We start from the raw sequence: 17048 nt of genomic DNA, 5'->3' as shown, positions 1-17048 counted from the left end.
AGAATAAAATAAAAGTAATTTTGGATCGTTTTATAAAAAAAAAAATTTAATTACAATTTTCAGATTTTTAATGACCAAAGTCATTAATTAATTTTTAAGCCACCAAGCTGAAATGCAATACCGAAGTCCGGCCTTCGTCGAAGATTGCTTGGCCAAAATTTCAATCAATTTGATTGAAAAATGAAGGTGTGACAGTGCCGCCTCAACTTTTACAAAAAGCCGGATATGACGTCATAAAAGACATTTATCGAAAAAAAGAAAAAAATGTCTGGGGATATCATACCCAGGAACTCTCATGTCAAATTTCATAAAAGTCGGTCCAGTAGTTTAGTCTGAATCTCTCTACACACACACACGCACAGACAGACAGACAGACACACACACACACACACACACACACACACACACACACACACACACACACACACACACACACACACACACACACACACACACACACACACACACACACATACACCACGACCCTCGTCTCGATTCCCCCTCAATGTTAAAACATTTAGTCAAAACTTGACTAAATGTAAAACAAGTCGCGTAAGGCGAAAATACAACATTTAGTCAAGTAGCTGTCGAACTCACAGAATGAAACTGAAAGCAATGCAACGCAGCAAGACCGTATACTCGTAGCATCGTCAGTCCACCGCTCATGGCAAAGGCAGTGAAATTGACAAGAAGAGCGGGGTAGTAGTTGCGCTGAGAAGGATAGCACGCTTTTCTGTACCTCTCTTCGTTTTAACTTTCTGAGCGTGTTTTCAATCCAAACATATCATATCTATATGTTTTTGGAATCAGGAACCGACAAGGAATAAGATGAAAGTGTTTTTAAATTGATTTCGAAAATTTAATTTTGATCATAATTTTTATATTTTTAATTTTCAGAGCTTGTTTTTAATCCAAATATAACATATTTATATGTTTTTGGGAATCTGAAAATGATGGAAAATAAGATGAATGTAAATTTGGATCGTTTTATAAAAAAATATTTTTTTTTACAATTTTCAGATTTTTAAAGACCAAAGTCATTAATTAATTTTTAAGCCACCAAGCTGAAATGCAATACCGAAGTTTGGGCTTCGTCGGAAATTACTTGACCAAAATTTCAACCAATTTGGTTGAAAAATGAGAGCGTGACAGTGCCGCCTCAACTTTCACGAAAAGCCGGATATGACGTCATCAAAGACATTTATCAAAAAAATGAAAAAAACGTCTGAGGATATCATACCCAGGAACTCTCATGTCAAATTTCATAAAGATCGGTCCAGTAGTTTAGTCTGAATCGCTCTACACACACACACAGACAGACAGACAGACAGACACACACACATACACCACGACCCTCGTCTCGATTCCCCCCTCGATGTTAAAACATTGAGTCAAAACTTGACTAAATGTAAAAAAAGAAGAATAATGTCACCGCCACCGGCTGTCCGTGTAACTGCGATGACGCGGAAGGATGAAGAAAAGAAGTAAGATGGAAAAAAAAGTCTCACTCGGATTCCATGAGATGCCACGGAAAGATAACAAAAAATAAGTGAGGCGGGAAAAAACTGTCAGTTTTGTGCCTCAGCCCCAGGCCTCCGAGGTTTGAATCAACCTGGGGTCAGATGAGTCTGACAGCCAGTGTGAGTCGTCAGGAACCATTCAAGTACATGATTCACATTCTCATGATTCTTAGGCTGTGGAAGTCCTCAACCAATGTAGAATCTGCGAGCCCATCTGAACCATCACGATCCATAAAAAGGTGTGAAGGGCGAAGACATTATTTTCTACTCCTGCTACTCTTCCTCAAGTACAATATTTTTTTTATTTTTTTATTTTTTTTACACGTTTTTATTTCTTTTTGGTACACGTCAAGTACAATATAGCATATCAAAATATGCCCAGGGCAATATCAGACAATTGTATGCGCCTATTTACGGTATAAACACTGCAATTTTCTTGAAATACAGCTGATGATGAAACATAGAGTAAAATATTTAAAACGCTGCTGCCATCAGCACGATAGGAAGAAAAACAAAGCGCTGATTCGTCAGTTTTAAGTCTTTTATTTCGTTGAATGTGTACAATGAGATGAAAAGAAGACAGCATTGAGAAAAAAAGGCATTGTCAGCTTTTATTGAATAATGCAATTTGAATCCATCCCCCTTTTAGGCCTATTTCGACCTGACCGTCGCTTCGTGACCAGCTCAACAATGAGAAATCATTTCTGTTTTAAGTTTGTTTAAACAAAAGAGAGAGAGAGAGCGGGAAAGAGAAAGAGAGAGAGAGAGAGAGTGTGTGTGTGTGTGTGTGTGTGTGTGTGTGTGTGTGTGTGTGTGTGTGTGTGTGTCTGAGTGTCTGTGTGTATGTGTGTGTCTGTGTGTGTGTGTGTCTGTGTCTCTGTGTATGTGTATGTGTGTGTATGTGTGTGTCTGTGTGTGTGTCTGTCTGTGACCGTGCCTGTGTCTGCTTATCTCCGTCTTTGTGTCGGTGCGTCTGTCTGTTTGCGCGCGTGTGTGCGTCTGTCTGTATGTCTGTCTGTCTGTCTGTCCATCCGTCTGTCTGTGTCTCGATTTCACCTGCCCCCCACCCCCAACCCCATACGTCCCCCTTTCCCCCGCTTCCTTGCCCTGCATTCAACCCCGTTTATTTGATTTCAATTCTTTGAAGTATTTTTGCTTAACTCATCAGTTTTCCTGCGTTCTTATGCTGATAATTATATCGTGAATGTTTACATCAAAATGAGCTTCGTGAACATGTCTTCAGAGACAACCAAGACTGGATATATGAATGGATGGATGGATGGATGGATTGATTGACGGACGGACCGATGGAATGGTTAAATTGGTTGGTATCTGGATGGGTAGGTGGGTTAATGGATGGATAGGTGGGTGGGTTGAGGGACGGATTGACGGACGGATTGATGGATGAATATGGATGGATAGATGGATGAATGGACAGACGGAGGGATTGATAGACTGGTTGGTTGTCTGGCTAGGTGCCTGACTGCCTGTCTGCCTGCTTGCACATCTGTCTGCTTGTCTGTCCCTTCGTCCTTCCCTTTATCTATGCAAATGTCTGTCTGTGCCTCAGCCTGCTGACCGTGTTTATTGTCTGTGTGTCTGTGTGTCTGTTTGTCTGTGTGTCCTTGTGAGCGACCGAGTGCTTTTTTCCTATTCCTATTTCATTTATACCACATTCAGTCTTTTTACAATTCTTTGCATTTTTTGGCGCGCCTTTTGCATGCGTTGGAAGTGTGGTCATTTACAAAAGTATTTAGCATTAGAATAAACAAGCGTAGGCGGCAGTAATGCGAACTTAAGTTAATTTTTGCTTAGCCGGGTTTAAAAACTGCAACAAAAACAAAGTAAAAACAACATAAATTGCGGATCGAACTAAGGTCTGCAAATATATAGATTGTGTGTGGAGCTTCTTAAAGATACCTTCCTCTCCATGTAAACTATTTTGTAAAACATAGATCCGTCATGACAGTGGATAAAAGACACTGCGCATGGTGGGGACAGAGGCCGTACATTGCACTGTGTACTGTGTACGCTGTGTACGCAACAATCTCTGGTAGGGATTATTTGTACCTAACGCAGATTCCAATTAAATATACAAAATTACTTCAGCCACTCTGCGCAGGAACAAGCCGTACTCCTGATTTGTGTATGTGTCCGAACGAAAGAAATTTCTTATCCCATGTAAAAGCCTGAACAGATTTGTTGTGGTGCACTTCAAAAAGATGAACCCAAAACACATACATTGCTGATCTGAGGAAGGTTTGCAAATAAATGTAGAAAGTGTGTAAGCACATTCTTCAAGAGACTTTCCCTGTCAGCAAACTGTTCTAAAATCACTCTCTCAAGCCATTTTATGATGAAATTACAGGAAAGTTGAACCGAAAACACATAAACTGCGAGTCATGAGGAGGTCTGCAAATCAACAGACAAATGCGTGTGCATTTTTTTAAAGGGACTTTCCCCGTCAGCAAACTTTCTCATAGCTCGAGACGTTTTGTAATCAGGCGATAGCTTTGGAGTAAAAGTAACAGGAGCAGAAAAGCCCTAGTTTTGAAGAACTAGATATTACACACATAAATTCAGAAAGTTTAAAACCAAATTACCTATCTGCACCAGCACTTGTAACGTTCTGAGTTTATCAAACAGTTGATGTGGTACTGTTGTGTTAAAGGTAGGACTAAAATCAACGAAAAGAATACAGGCATACGGTGTTGCAGATTTGATGTGCTGAAGGAAATAGCGCAGACCCAAGACCACAGCATCATCAACAGATTTGATAGAGCGGTTGGCCAACTGAGGGGGATCAAGGAGACTGTCAGTTACTGCGCCCAGATGTTTCAAGACAAATCGTTCAAACAATGTTCATAACGACGGAGATCAAATCAACAGGTATTATGGTCGTTTAAGGATGACACCGTGCTTGTTTTTGGAATGGAGATCGTGGTGGACAACTTTAAACAGGTGGAAACTTTGGACTGCTGGATAGAATTCTTGAAAATATACGTAAAGGGGCAAGCACATTAGCACAGTTTTTCAGTGTAGCTGTTGTAGAAACGTTGTCGGGACCTGCTACCTAATTACAACACTGACGATACATTTAATTCCTAAAGTGATTATACATTTAATAACAAAACTGGTGATGCATTTAATGACAAAACTAGCAGTATCTTCTTTGATCCATTAGGACAGCATGGTCATTTGACTTATTCCACGATACTTTAGTTGTGTTTGAGCTATCTATGATGAATTGATTGAAAGTCGAGAATCTAAGAAAATAAGTAAGGATAAGAAGTGTGTGCCTGCTAGATCATATTACGCCAAGACACCGGCTTTTTGACCATGACATTTGGGTTGGACTTTGTCGCTCTGTCTTTGTCTGTCTGTCTGTCTGTCTGTCAAGAATTGAATTGTTTATAAGGCACCGAGAACATGTTTTCTACATTATCATATGAAATCAGCACAAAAATATATTCGTTCCTCTGTCTGTTACCTGAACAATCATTTGTATCGTCATGAACTCGAACAAAACGACAGAAAATACAGCCGTTTTTGTTGTTGTTTTTCATGTAAAATCGGACATGTTCCCGTCTAAAGCTCTCTAAACGGAGATTGATAATTTGGTAGAAATGCACATGCGGAAGAAACGTCTTGCAAGTCTGAGATGGTAACTAACAGAGGAAGAGAAGGTTCTTGTAGCGGGAGGGTGAGAGAAAGGAAGGGGCAGGGCAGAGGAAGACTGCAGCCAAATGTCTGAGAAGAGTAGAAGCTACTACTCTGGTGAAATGATCGCAGGAATCTCTATTGATTTTCGATCGGCACAAAATGCAGCAGATTAGCGTGGAGATCCGAAGAGGAGAAATCGTACAGGAAAGGTTTACAATGGCGGTCGTCAAAGACTTTGCGGCTACAAAGCCCGAAATGGACGCGGCGAAAGTAATGGCGCTCCGTATGTGGGAGGGGGCGGAGGAATGGGGGGCGGAGGGCGGGGGCGGAGGGCGGGGGAATGGGGGGCGGAGGGCGGAGGGCGGGGGAATGGAGGGCGGGGGCGGAGGGCGGGGGAATGGGGGGCGGAGGGCGAAAAAAGGTAATAACAAGTGAGTTGTGCACTAATACATGCGGTGATGTTTCCCTGTCACCTGAACAAATCCAGATTTGTTAATGTGGAGGGGGGGCGGTTAAAGGTTTTGTAACGAAGAAATTCCTCCGCGAGAAAAAGGTAATAACATGTGAGTTGTGCACTATCACATTCAATGATAGTTTTCTATCATCTGAACCCATCCGTATTTGTTGATCAACGTCAATTATTTGGTTTCATTTAAATACAATAACTTTAAAACGAGAAAAACAAGTGAGATTTGACTAGGTACATGTAAATATAATACATGTATAAGACAGTGTATTTTCATTTAACTGAAGCAACAGGGACGGCTTGTCTGGTATGTTTGTTCCTTTAATTCCTTCTTCCTGTCTTGCTCCCTTCCTTCCTTCCTTCCTTCCTTCCTTCCTTCCTTCCTTCCTTCCTTCCTTCCTTCCTTCCTTCCTTCCTTCCTTCCTTCCTTTCTTCCTTCTATTCTTCGTTCCTTTCTTCTTTCCTTCCTTCCTTTCTTCCTTCCTTTTTTCCTTCTTTACCTCCTTCCTTTCTTCCTTCCTCTCTTCCTTCCTTACTTCCTTTTATCCTACCTGCCTTAATTTTCCTTCTTTTCTCGCTTCTTTACTGGTAAGGAACCAGAAAGAATATATTCACTGCTCACCAAATGTGGCTTAAACGAGCCAATCAAAACCTTACTTCATTCCATCCTTCTTTCACTCCTTCCTACGTTCCTTCTTTTCTTCCTTCATTCCTTTGTTTGCACGATGAATAAAATACGTAGTTTTTTTTAAATGTTTTAAAATTATACATGCATAATCAAGGTTTCTAAACAGCAGTATTTTGATGCTTGTAACGGTTGAAGAACTTGAGGCAGTCTTCTAGTTCCAATCTGAGAACTTAAACAAAACACAACCTATCTGCATTGTCAATGTTGTACGCAAGTCTTTGTAACCAGGACCTTGTTTGGCCGGATTTCGTACTCAGCAGTAGAACCCATGTACAAAAACCAGACATGACAAGGTGCTGGGTATGAAAACCGGCGTAACATGTCAACACCATAATTTCTTCAACTCAAAGGACCCCCTAAAGTCCTTAGCCACAGGTGGCGGTTAGGTACCCCCCCCCCCCCCCTCCCCACTTGCATTCAGTGTGGCTGTACTAGGTTTTGTTTTTTACGGTTAAAGGTTTCCTCAATCGGCCGCAGTGATGTGACCAGTCAGGCAAGGGCTTCAATTTCCTGGTCTGCCGTCTGCTTGACAGAACGCTTTTTGTTTTGAACTTTTCTTACACCGCAATCGCTTCAGTTCCAGAATGGCTTACTAGAACGGAAAAACTATTTCTGCGCGCTTTCTTAATTTGTTTTTGTTTGTTTGGTAATAGTTTTACATTTGCTTTTTGTCACAAAGATGTTTATTTTGTTTTGCCCTTGTTTTGTTGTTTTGTTTGTTTAATTGTTCAATAAAAAAAAACAGAAAGAGAAAGACTTGAAAACCTGGAAGGACCGAAGGAAGAAAAAATTGCGTTTATGTAGGCCCTACTCCACATAGAGTTTTCAAAAATCCGCGATGCGATCACTCACTAAGCACAGTAGTTGAAATACCTCTTGTAGTTTTATTTCCTGGGAATGGGAGACTTTAACACTCTGCAACTCAAACACCCGAGATGTCTATTTTAAAGAAACGGCAAAGCATAAAATTAAGCACATGAGGTCTCACGCTGTCTGGCTAGTGCACACAACACAGCCGGCGACCATAGTAAACCTCTTATTACCGGCGACGGCTATACCTACCGTGGCCCGCGGGCTATCAAGTCCTGTAATTCCACGACGTCTGTCACGTTGATTTCATTACCATCATCTGAATTAGCCCTTCCCGCTACACCTAAATATCATCATATAAGATGGTGTGTATAGACCTCCCATTCAAAGCACGGGCGGCTCGATAACCACTCTCCGAAAGGCTCACCGCTTTTACAAGTAGTCTCAGAGAGAGAGAGAGTGAGAGAAAGACACACACACACACACACACACACAGAACTAGAGAGAGAGAGAAACAGAGAGAGACAGAGAAAAATAAAGGGTTATAATGTCAGCACATCAACCGAAATACCTTAAAATAAGTGTTACAGTGCTCAGCAAGTTTGAGTCAAGCTCCTGTGGTTTGAGTGGCATTTCGAGTAGTGTAAAAACCAGAAATGGGTCTTATTCCGGAAAGAAGCGACATGTGTTTGTTCACTTCTCATACAAGGATAAAGTTAGACAAACTTTAGTATCTAAACATTTTTGCACTTGCTGTTTCTTCTGAGAAAAAAAGTGTGAGAACTTACACGTGACGCTACAATTCGTATTGTGGCGTATTATTGCCTTTTACGTCAGAGATTTCACGAGGCTTTGAAGAGATCGAGGTTCAAGAAGATGCGTCTTCAATTTAGACTAATCGACGCCGGGAAGTTTAAGGCAGAAGGCACGCATGTACAGAATGTATGATTAGGCCTAAAAAAAAAAATAGGTGTGGTTACGGTAACCCGACCTACCCTATTTTTAGGGACCGACCCTATAACTTTTTATTACAATTGTCAAAAAAAAAAAAAAAAAAACAGTGCAGAAAACGCAATGAAAGCGAAAGCGCTCGAGTCCCACACTTATTTCCCTGTCAAGTAGGTTTAATTTGTACACATTAGAAAAAAAAAAGTCTAAAAAAAAAAGTGATTGCGTACCTTCCTACCCTATTTTTTGGGGCTATGTTACCTTAACCACACCTTTTTTTTTGGCCTTAACAGAATATTACATTGCTGGCCACACAGGTTTACACATGTTGCTTTTTCAAATAATGAAAAGCTAACTTTTGATCGCATTTCAATATTGAAAACAAAAAAGTTCGTGTAAATCTGATATCACAAAGCAAGCCATGAGGTTATCTCGATTTATTACCAATTCAGTGCCCCATATGGCTTTTTGACCAATCAGGACGGATTCTAGGTGATCCTCTAAATGTGATAACGTTCAGGCAGGGACCCTTTTTGTTTATCACGCTAAAAATATACAACACAAAGTAAACATTTAAATCAACTTCTTCTTCTTCTTCTTCTTCGTTCATGGGCTTAGACTCCCACGTACACTCGTGTTTTTGCACGAGTGGAATTTTACGTGTATGACCGTTTTTACCCCGCCATTTAGGCAGCCATACGCCGCTTTCGGAGGAAGCATGCTGGGTATTTTCGTGTTTCTATAACCCACCGAACTCTGACATGGATTACAGGATCTTTTCCGTGCGCACTTGGTCTTGTGCTTGCGTGTACACACGAAGGGGGATAAGCCACTAGCAGATCTGCACATAAGTTGACCTGGGAGATCGGAAAAATCTCCACACTTAACCCACCAGGCGACAGCGGCCGGGATTCGAACCCTCGACCTTCCGATTAAGAGGCCGACGTCTTACCACCCCGCCACAGCGCCCGTCTATTTAAATCAACAATATCAGCGTGATTTATTCTAAAGAATGACACTTCAAATGCTGTCAGATAATACTCTCTTTATCTAAAAAAAAAAAAAAAAAAAAAAAAAAAAAAAAAGAAAAAAAAAAAAAAAAAAAAAAGAAAAAAAAAAAAAAAAAAAAATTACCAAAATGTGAGTTTTGTCGGTGGGTGCTTTTCGGAACAGCAAGGCACCACCCACCCTCTGAGTGTGCAATGCCGACCCGCTCACTTGAAAACTAAATTGTCAAAGTTCGAAAAATCAAGCGAAATTGCGTCACTCGCTTTACGTCAAATGTATCTTTACGTCATTTCCCATCCGTCTGGAGTCGGTTCTAAATCTATCCCTCTCTGTTCAACAAGAAAAACCGAAGCAACCGAAACGCATGTTCAACATGGTTTATCTTGTGAAATTGTTGTGTGAACGCATTTCGCCTGTTTATATTCATCACGTAAGGTGAGTGATTGGCTGATCCAGGTCACGTGATTGCTTTGACTGACAGGCATAATCAGGTAGAGGCGCTCAAGTTCCCATTGCGGCTGTTCTGTCTATTTCGCGGGGTCGCTTCGAAATTTCTTTTGGTCGAAATAAACGGTACTAAATAAACTTTATTTATAATTTTTTTATTTTATTTATAAAGCCTAAAGGCTCATGCTTGATATCGTTTTTCTCGACATGTCTGTTATCATTTGCTAAAAGTCAGCATATTAGAAATAACTCATAATACATCAAGGGTATATCACTTGAGTTAATGAAGAATTTGTTGGTGAACGGCCGAATCCTTTGAAAGTCTGTGGTTAATGTAATTTAACGATCATTCTTCCTCTTATTCTTGGAGATAGGGATTTACCGGCACCATATGGCGGTTACAATTAAGATGTTTTCTGTGTTTGCTGAAGAAATGAACTTCCTTAAAAAGGGGCCAAGCGTGTAACCCAAGAGTTCTCCGAGATTTACATTATTGAAGAAATATGACACCAAGTAAATGGTCCAATAATAAAGGTATATCATTTATTGTTCAACTTTAAGGTCACTTCTGAGGATATTACACGACAGGGATTAGAGATTAAAGTTGACGTCGGTGACTGTGAGGTCACCGCTAGACTGCTAACACGCTTTTTAATGCCCCAAAAGTAGAATATAAAAGTACTTGTAGGTGCCCTATGACGTCACTACCAGAAATACGTTGGGAGCGGGAAAGTGTCACTTTAAAAGCTCCATTAAGATGCCGGTAGACAGCTTGATTGCACCTTCTTAGTTCTTAGGCCGACGTGATGATCAAAGGCTCCGTTCTCCCACACAATTCTCCGCTTGTGATTTTTACTTTCACCCACACGATCTCATTGTCCTCATCACAAGAATCTATGGCTGCTTGGACGGCGAGACTCCCAGAAACTAGCAGGAGGGGTAAGAAGTGTGCCTGTTAGATCCTATTAGATTGAGATCCTGGCTATTTGACCACGGCGTTTAGGTTGAGGTGTGTGTGTTTGTGTGTGTGCGTGCGTGCGTGTGAGCGCGTGCGTGCGAGCGTGTGCGTGCGTGCTTGTGTGCGCGCGTGTGTGTGTGTCTCTCTCTCTCTCTCTCACCGTCTGTGTGTGTCTGTCTTTCTCTGTCTCTGTCTGTCTGTCTGTCTGTCTTTCTCTCAGTCTGTCTCTGTCTCTGTCTCTGTCCGTCTGTCTCTCTCTGTCTCTCTCTGTCTCTGTCTCTCTCTCTTCCTTTCTCTCTCTCTCATTCTTTCTCTCTCTTTCTCTCTTTCTCTCTCTCTCTCTCTCTCTCTCTCTCTCTCTCTCTCTCTCTCTCTCTCTCTCTCTCTCTCTCTCTCTCTCTCTGCGAACACCCAACGATCGTGTATACATATGGTGAGACAAACAGATATCCGATATATTTGAATTCTATTTTAAGATGCATTGGTTACTGGTTGAAATTGTTAAAGATGGAGGCGCACAGACTAGCTCGTAAATCATATCAAATGTAGTATAAAATGGATGAGAGTGGCAAAAAGAACTGGGCCTCAAGTGTCCGTTGTAAATTGTATGAGTACGGTTTTGGTTTTGTGTGGTTGAATCAGGGCGTTGTTAATGAAAAAGATTTTTTGCGTGTTTTTTTGTGAAAGGTTGGTCGATTGCAGATGGCAAGAGTAGAATTATCATATACAAAAAAGTGCTAGATTTGCTGTTTATCTGACATGTTGTACTGTACATGATATTAAACCCTATTGAATATGGATAGACATCTAAAGTTAATTATGATTAGGTTTCGATTTAGTATTTCAAAATTTGCTGTGCATGCTTACCGATATAAAAAAAAATTGTTTAAATGCCGATGATTTGATGTGTCTGCTTTGTAAAGAAAATCAAGAAGATGAAGTCCATTTTGTTTTGTGTTGCCCATATTTGAACAAATTAAAAAATAAAAGAACAATGTATCCCATTTAAATATTATGAAAACCCAAGCTTTTTTCGACTCAGCTTGCTCTTAGCGTCACCTCAAGAAACTGTTGTTAGAAATGTGTCCCTGTATTTGTATAAAGCCTTTAAATTAAGAGAAGTTGTAACCTCTTAGTTAAATGCCGTGTAATGTATGTTTTAATCTGTAATGTTGTACGATTATTATTTTGTTCCTTGTTTGCACCTCTTGAGTTCAATTATATGCAATGTTAACCTTTTGTTCACACCCCTTCATAAGGGGCAATGGCCTAATGAATAAATTATCTGCGTCTCTCTCTCTCTCTCTCTCTCTCTCTCTCTCTCTCTCTCTCTCTCTCTCTCTCTCTCTGACTATGTCTCTCTATGTCTCTGTCTGTCTATCTGTCTCACACACACACACACACATGCATGCATACCCGTAGTGACGTACAGATATAAATTCACCAAACACCCGACACTTCTTTCTTGAACAAGACGAGATGCAATTAGCTTTCTTCCCGTTTTATTGGCTTCATCCTACAATTTGTTAAGCAATCATTCACAGATCTTACTAAGATTTTGTTTATTTCTAACATGCTTTTTTCATTTTGAGAGGGACTCGAGGAAAAACAACACCCAATGCTTCTTTGTAGGAGAAGCTGTTCGGCGACCTGGAGGCCCAAAAGAAAGACGGCGGATTTCGCGCGGGCCACAGGAGTGGATGTCTAAAAGGAACGAACGAGAAGAAGGCCACTGATGGCAGTGATGCATTTGTTGGTTTGGTTTTCTCTTGCTTTCCATTAATCGGACGCAGTACACAGCCTAGTAGGGAGAGGAGCAGGTGTCATTTTTAGACTGGACCTTGCCATAACAGCAGGTGCTGGTCACGTAGTTGTACGCCTGCTCCCGACAGCAAGAATGGTTGGGGCCGCTGGGCGTGAGGCTTTTGCCATCACAGCACGTGTAGACGTCGCGATCGTAGGACCCAGACCCGCAGCAGCCGTGATTCTCGCCCCCGGGTATGACCTTGTTGCGGCAGCAGCTGTGTGTCGATTCGTCGTAGCTTTCATTCTTGCAGCAGCGGTGCGTTCGGTAGTCGTACGGCTGAGCTACGCAGCAGAAATAGTACGTTCCGCCCGGCTTGATTTGACCGTCACAGCAACTGTGCGTGTTGTCGTTGTACGCCTGGGCTCCGCAACACCGGTGGTTGGCTCCCCCAGAGAGGACTGCGTTCTCGCAACAGGTATGGGTCTGGTAGTTATACGCCCGAGACCCGCAGCAAGTATGGTTCGTTCCGCCTGTCACGACTTGTCCCAAACAGCAAGTGTGTGAAGACCTGCTGTAGGCCTGCGTTCCACAGCAAGCGTGTGTTCGGTAGTTGTAAGGCTCGTTGCCACAGCAAGCGTGGTACGATCCACCCGGTTTGACCTGCCCTCCGCAGCAGGTGTGTGTGTCGGCGGGGTACGTCTGGTTGTTACCACAGCACGGTTGATTCGGTCCTCCCGGCACCAAGTTGCCATAGCAACACCTCTCTGTGGCGTAACTGTAGGCCTGAGCTCCGCAGCAACCGTGGTTCGTTCCTCCAGGTATTATTTTGTTTTTGCAACAGGATTCGGTCGTTCTGTTGTAGGTTTGACTTCTGCAACAGCCGTGTTTCCTGTAGTTGTACACTTGGTTGTCGCAGCAGCCGTAACCGCTTCCCCCTGCTACCACTTTTCCTCCGCAGCAAGTTTGGGTCCGGGTGTTGTAAGAGTTCTTGCCGCAGCAGCCATGGTACGCTCCCCCTGGCTTGACCTTGGCCTCACAGCACGTGTTGGTCGCCCTGGTGTAGACACGTAACCCGCAGCAGGCCTCAGGTCCGTACTTATAGGGTTCAGTTCCACAGCAGTAATGGCCCGACCCTCCCAGTCCCAATTTACCTGCACAACAGCTGTGGGTTCGGTAGTCGAACACCTTGTTGCCACAGCAACGTCGATAGATTCCACCTTCCTTGACTTTGGTTCCGCAGCAGGTCTGATTCCGGTAGTTGTAGGTCTTGTCCCCGCAGCATCGCATGTACTGCCCGCCTTTCTTCACCTTGCCGGCGCAGCAGATCCGATTTTTGGAGTTGTACAGCTGAGACCCGCAGCACTGATGGTACTTGCCGCCTGACAGCAGGTTTCCGTTGCAGCATGTGTGCGTCGTTTTGCTGTAGACCGTTTTCGTCGCATTTCCACAGCAACCTTGAGATCTGTAGTGGTAGGTCGTGTTTTCGCAACACCCATGGCCCTGTCCACCTGGCAGAATCTGGTCGTTGCAGCATTCGTGTGTTTCGTAGTTATAGGTCTGATTCCCGCAACACGCGTAAGTCCTTCCGCCTTTGAGAATCTGCCCGTTGCAGCACTCGTGAGTCATGTAGTTGTAGGATTCGTTTCCACAGCAGCTGTAGTCATTTCCGCCAGGTAGAATGGTACCGTTGCAGCAGTCGTGCGTCGTGTATTTGTAGGCCTTGTCCCCACAGCAGGTGTGCTTCCTTCCTCCTCTCACAACTTGGCCACTGCAGCAGGTATACTTGTCATACCTGTACGTCTCGTTCCCACAGCAACGGTAGCTGGATCCACCTTTGACAATCTGGTCGTCGCAACAGCTCTGTCGCTCGTACTTGTAGGTTTGGCTTCCACAGCAGCGGTACCTGCTTCCACCTGTTTGAATCTGACCGTTGCAGCAGTTTTGCCTCTTGTAGTTGTAAGATTGAGTTCCGTTACAGCAACGATCATTTCGTGTATTAGACAGCAGTGTTCCTCCGCAGCACGTGTGTATGTTGGTCTTGTAGACTTGCGTTCCGCAGCATTTGTGGTACGCACTTCTCGCGGAGTGAACCTCGCCTTCGCAACAAAGTTGTGTCCTGTTGTTGTAGGCCGTATCCCCGCAACACGCGTTGTCAGAAAGGCTGGCGTTCAGAGCTTGTGGATCGCACGATGTTCCTGCACACGCCAACAGTTGAATCAAAGCCTGATGCCGAGTTTATTTATAATTGGCGGGAGGGGGTTGTAATGGTTGAGATGGAAGGTTGCTTCTTGGCCAAGAAAAGGTTATGTCCCATCGTTTTTAGTCTCCTTATTCATTTATTTATTTATGTCCCATCGTTTTTAGTCTCCTTATTCATTTATTTATTTATATCCCATCGTTTTTAGTCTCCTTATTCATTTATTCATTTATGTCCCATCGTATGTAGTCTCCTTATTCATTTATTTATTTATGTCCAATCGCTTTTAGTCTCCTTATTCATTTATTTATTTCTGTCCCATCGTTTTTAGTCTCCTTATTCATTTATTCATTTATGTCCCATCGTTTTTAGTCTCCTTATTCATTTATTTATTTATGTCCCATCGTTTTTAGTCTCCTTATTCATTTATTTATTTATGTCCCATCGTTTTTAGTCTCCTTATTCATTTATTTATTTATGTCCCATCGTTTTTAGTCTCCTTATTCATTTATTTATTTATGTCCCATCGTATGTAGTCTCCTTATTCATTTATTTATTTATGTCCCATCGCTTTTAGTCTCCTTATTCATTTATTTATTTATGTCCCATCGTTTTTAGTCTCCTTATTCATTTATTTATTTATGTCCCATCGTTTTTAGTCTCCTTATTCATTTATTTATTTATGTCCCATCGTATGTAGTCTCCTTATTCATTTATTTATTTATGTCCTATCGTATGTAGTCTCCTTATTCATTTATTTATTTGTGTCCCATCGCTTTTAGTCTCCTTATTCATTTATTTATGTATGTCCCATCGTATGTAGTCTCCTTACTCATTTATTTATTTATGTCCCATCGTATTTAGTCTCCTTATTCATTTATTTATTTATGTCCCATCGTATTTAGTCTCGTTATTTATTTATTTACTTTTTATTGCAAATTGTGTGCGTTAACAGCTGTGTCGGTGAAACAAAACTAGTCAGTTTTAAGCGTCAAATTTAGAGTGAACACTGACAGAGGTGTAAAAAGGTGATACAGCCCAATTGTTGTGTTGTTTCTGCGACTGCATGTGCAAGTTATCCAGATAGGGTAAATGTGGCGAATTAAACTTGTTTTGAGCGTTCTAGCAACGTCATTTTGTCAGAAATGTAGGTGGTCCATATTAGGAGCCAGTCCAGCATATTAGGGGCCTTCCCCAAACAACTGCTACTATATACCGCTACTAATACTGCTACTGCTACTACTTACCTAGCACATGTTGCACATGAGAGATCGCACACAGCAAAGCTGCAAGCGTAAAGGTCTTCCCACCAGGCATTCTCCTGAATAGAAAAAAAACCAAAAAAACATGTTGCATAATATAGAATGATGCATGAACATGTTCCGAGCGTGTGTGTGTGTGTGTGTGTGTGTAAGTGTATAAGTGTGTGTGTGTGTGTGCGCGTGCTTGTGTGCCACGGTGTGTGTGTGTGTGTGTCTTTGTGTGTGTGTGTGTGTGTGTGTATGTGTGTGTGTGTGTCTTTGTGTGTGTCTTTGTGTGTGGGTGTGTGTGTGTATGTGTGTGTTAATTATCTCCGTCGTTTCACCTCAAAACAAACCGCAATTAAACAGTGTCATTCGGTTAGAAAAAGACAACTTGCTATAAAGTATAAGCAGCGCCGATTGTCTTTATTCTTCTGAATTTTCATCAGAAGAAACTGTAATAGTAAAGACTGAGGCACATTTATTTATACACACTCTCACACATTCAGTCGGACAGACACACACACGCTTGCACACAGGCACACCGATACACTCAAAAACAGTACACGCAGGCACACAGGAAAGCACAGACACACACACACACACGCCAGATATACTCACCAGCAGGCTGTACTTTTTAAATGAGCAAGCAGAAGAGTTCACTATATAAGTCAAGTTCTGAAGCCCTGAGCAAGCCTGACGCTTCGGGTCAGAATGAAGTTAATCTCAAAAGCCCGCTGTTACTCAGTTTTATGCGGATTTATCTCGTAAACAACTCCTACCTTTGTGTTATTTGACGTCAATGGACCTCCTTTTTAAGTTGGTTGTAGGACGAACATAGTTTTTTTTATTATTCGGTGATTGTCGATGAAAGGGCTGTCAACACAATAGTGAAAAGAATCACGCAGATGCTACATGTATATATTGTGTCAGCAGATGTCAATCTTATATTCAGAGAACAGAGACTGGATTGGTTAAAGGTGCTTTTTTCATGTCACTTTCTCGTCCACATCGAAAACTTCATTGAGACGGTTACTGTATCTGCTGGGACCATGATTTCTATTTGTAATGCTTGTTTTGTCAACAACAACAACAACAACAACAACAACGACAACGACAACAACAACAACACAAAGTCAGTACAAATGTGTACAGTTGCGCTATTTTTCACATTTCCTAGAATGCAGTGGCTTCAAATTGTGTAAAAAAACAAAAACAAATTAAAAATAAAAAAGACACTGAACTGCTCCAATTTTCCCTGGAACCCACAAGGTCGCAGCTCCTCGGACGCCTGGCTTTGCTTTCCGGATTTACATTTTCTCAACTATTAATCCTTGTGACAGTATCATCATCTT

General features: G+C 42.0%; 1 protein-coding gene across 1 annotated transcript; it reads right to left on the bottom strand.

The window, feature by feature from the left end:
* Positions 1-11993: 11993 nt before the first annotated feature.
* On the bottom strand, positions 11994-16422 carry LOC138981627 (Kruppel-like factor 18). Its single transcript, XM_070354615.1, has 3 exons — positions 16315-16422; positions 15700-15773; positions 11994-14450 (listed from the first exon to the last, which is right to left on the bottom strand). The coding sequence occupies exons 2-3, from the start codon at positions 15767-15769 to the stop codon at positions 12310-12312; spliced, it is 2211 nt and encodes a 736-aa protein (XP_070210716.1). The 5' UTR covers positions 15770-15773; positions 16315-16422; the 3' UTR covers positions 11994-12309.
* Between the last annotated feature and the right edge of the window lie 626 nt (positions 16423-17048).

This window comes from Littorina saxatilis, linkage group LG12, assembly GCF_037325665.1.
Source record: "Littorina saxatilis isolate snail1 linkage group LG12, US_GU_Lsax_2.0, whole genome shotgun sequence".
NCBI classification, from domain to species: Eukaryota; Metazoa; Mollusca; class Gastropoda; order Littorinimorpha; family Littorinidae; genus Littorina; species Littorina saxatilis.
The sequence above is the reverse complement of the archived record's forward strand: the minus strand, read 5'-3'. Positions and strand labels throughout refer to the sequence as shown.